The sequence below is a fragment of the Epinephelus moara genome, unplaced genomic scaffold (assembly GCF_006386435.1).
Source record: "Epinephelus moara isolate mb unplaced genomic scaffold, YSFRI_EMoa_1.0 scaffold4524, whole genome shotgun sequence".
In the NCBI taxonomy this organism is placed as follows: Eukaryota; Metazoa; Chordata; class Actinopteri; order Perciformes; family Serranidae; genus Epinephelus; species Epinephelus moara.
Genome location: NW_026082342.1, coordinates 1 through 1,556, shown reverse-complemented (window position 1 = coordinate 1,556; position 1,556 = coordinate 1). Strand labels below are relative to the sequence as shown.

The 1,556-nt window shown below is 37.5% G+C and overlaps 1 protein-coding gene across 1 annotated transcript; it reads right to left on the bottom strand.

The window, feature by feature from the left end:
• Nucleotides 1-977: 977 nt before the first annotated feature.
• Nucleotides 978-1,510, bottom strand: LOC126387464 (histone H4). The gene has a single exon (XM_050039975.1). The coding sequence runs from the start codon at nucleotides 1,480-1,482 to the stop codon at nucleotides 1,171-1,173; it is 312 nt and encodes a 103-aa protein (XP_049895932.1). The 5' UTR covers nucleotides 1,483-1,510; the 3' UTR covers nucleotides 978-1,170.
• Between the last annotated feature and the right edge of the window lie 46 nt (nucleotides 1,511-1,556).

The window sequence follows — 1,556 nt, the reverse complement described above, 5'->3', positions numbered from 1 at the left end:
TCGTTCATTCATTCAGTAATTAATAGTATTTTCTTTGTTTTTTGACTGTATCACTAGTGCTTTGTTTTTGCTATAGTGAGCAATACAAAATAGACACATCTGACAGCTAGTTACTTGAAGATTTAAATGACTTGTACAACATGTCGACAGTAAAAGAATAATACCCATATACTTAAGTCATCGCACTTTTCAGACACAGTCCACTCAATGAGGTGTATTAAAGCCCGTTTGTGACAGTGACCCTACGATCAGTCCGGGCCTGCTCTCAAATAATATGTAGGCTATCAATATTGTTATTGGCATTAGGAATGTCATATAGATGGCACTATGGACACCTTTCCCTTTATAGGGTGCCTCACGCTGAAAATAACATCAACATTTTGCCACATTTAGCGGTGCCTCACGCTGAAAATAACATCAACATTTTGCCACATTTAGCTTCAAACAAAGTACACGTCAAATAAAATTTCTCCAAACATGTTTCTTGTTATTTTAGGTAGTTATTATCACGCTAATGTATGTTCAAGTGTTCATTTCCCCCGATAAGTTGGTTTTAATTCGTTATTTGATTCTATAAACACAGTCTGACCATCTCGAGCTTTTATTTTGGTACTTCCGGTGACCGGCAGTGTGAATTTGCATATTAGCTAAATATTTAGTTTCACCCAGAACATTTAGATTTAACATTTAGATTTATATTTAGCATTTAGATTTAACATTTATATTTATATTTAGCATTTAGATTTAGATATAGATTTAGATTTAACATTTATATTTATATTTATATTTAATATTTAGATTTAACATTTATATTTCTATTTATATTTAATATTTAGATTTAACTATTTAATATATTTCTAAGTTAACAAATATTGCTGTAAATGTGGTAAAAGGTGACGTTAAAAAATTCACAATACTTTTTTAAACATTGTTTGAAACTAAATGTGGCAAAATGTTGATGTTATTTTCAGGAAACTAAATGTGGCAAAATGTTGATGTTATTTTCAGCGTGAGACACTTTACAAACGGCACCCCATATCCCTTAATCAATACAAAGGACTCAGGGGAAACCACGTCAAATGGAAATATACAAAAATATTAACAGAAAGGAGCTCTTGAGGTGATGTGGGTGGCTCTTAAAAGAGCCGTTGTGTGAGGTGAGACAGTGATTTAACCTCCGAAGCCGTACAGAGTGCGGCCCTGCCTCTTCAGAGCATACACCACATCCATGGCGGTCACAGTCTTCCTCTTGGCGTGCTCGGTGTAGGTGACGGCATCACGGATCACGTTCTCGAGGAACACCTTCAACACACCGCGGGTCTCCTCATAGATCAGACCGGAGATACGCTTCACTCCACCACGGCGGGCCAGGCGGCGGATGGCGGGTTTGGTGATTCCCTGGATGTTATCACGGAGAACTTTACGGTGACGCTTAGCGCCTCCTTTGCCGAGTCCTTTTCCTCCCTTGCCGCGACCACTCATTTTTTCAGAGTCTAGGTTTTTCCGATGTGAAACTGAAGGTTAGAGACTGTGAACGTGGATATTTAAATCCTTGC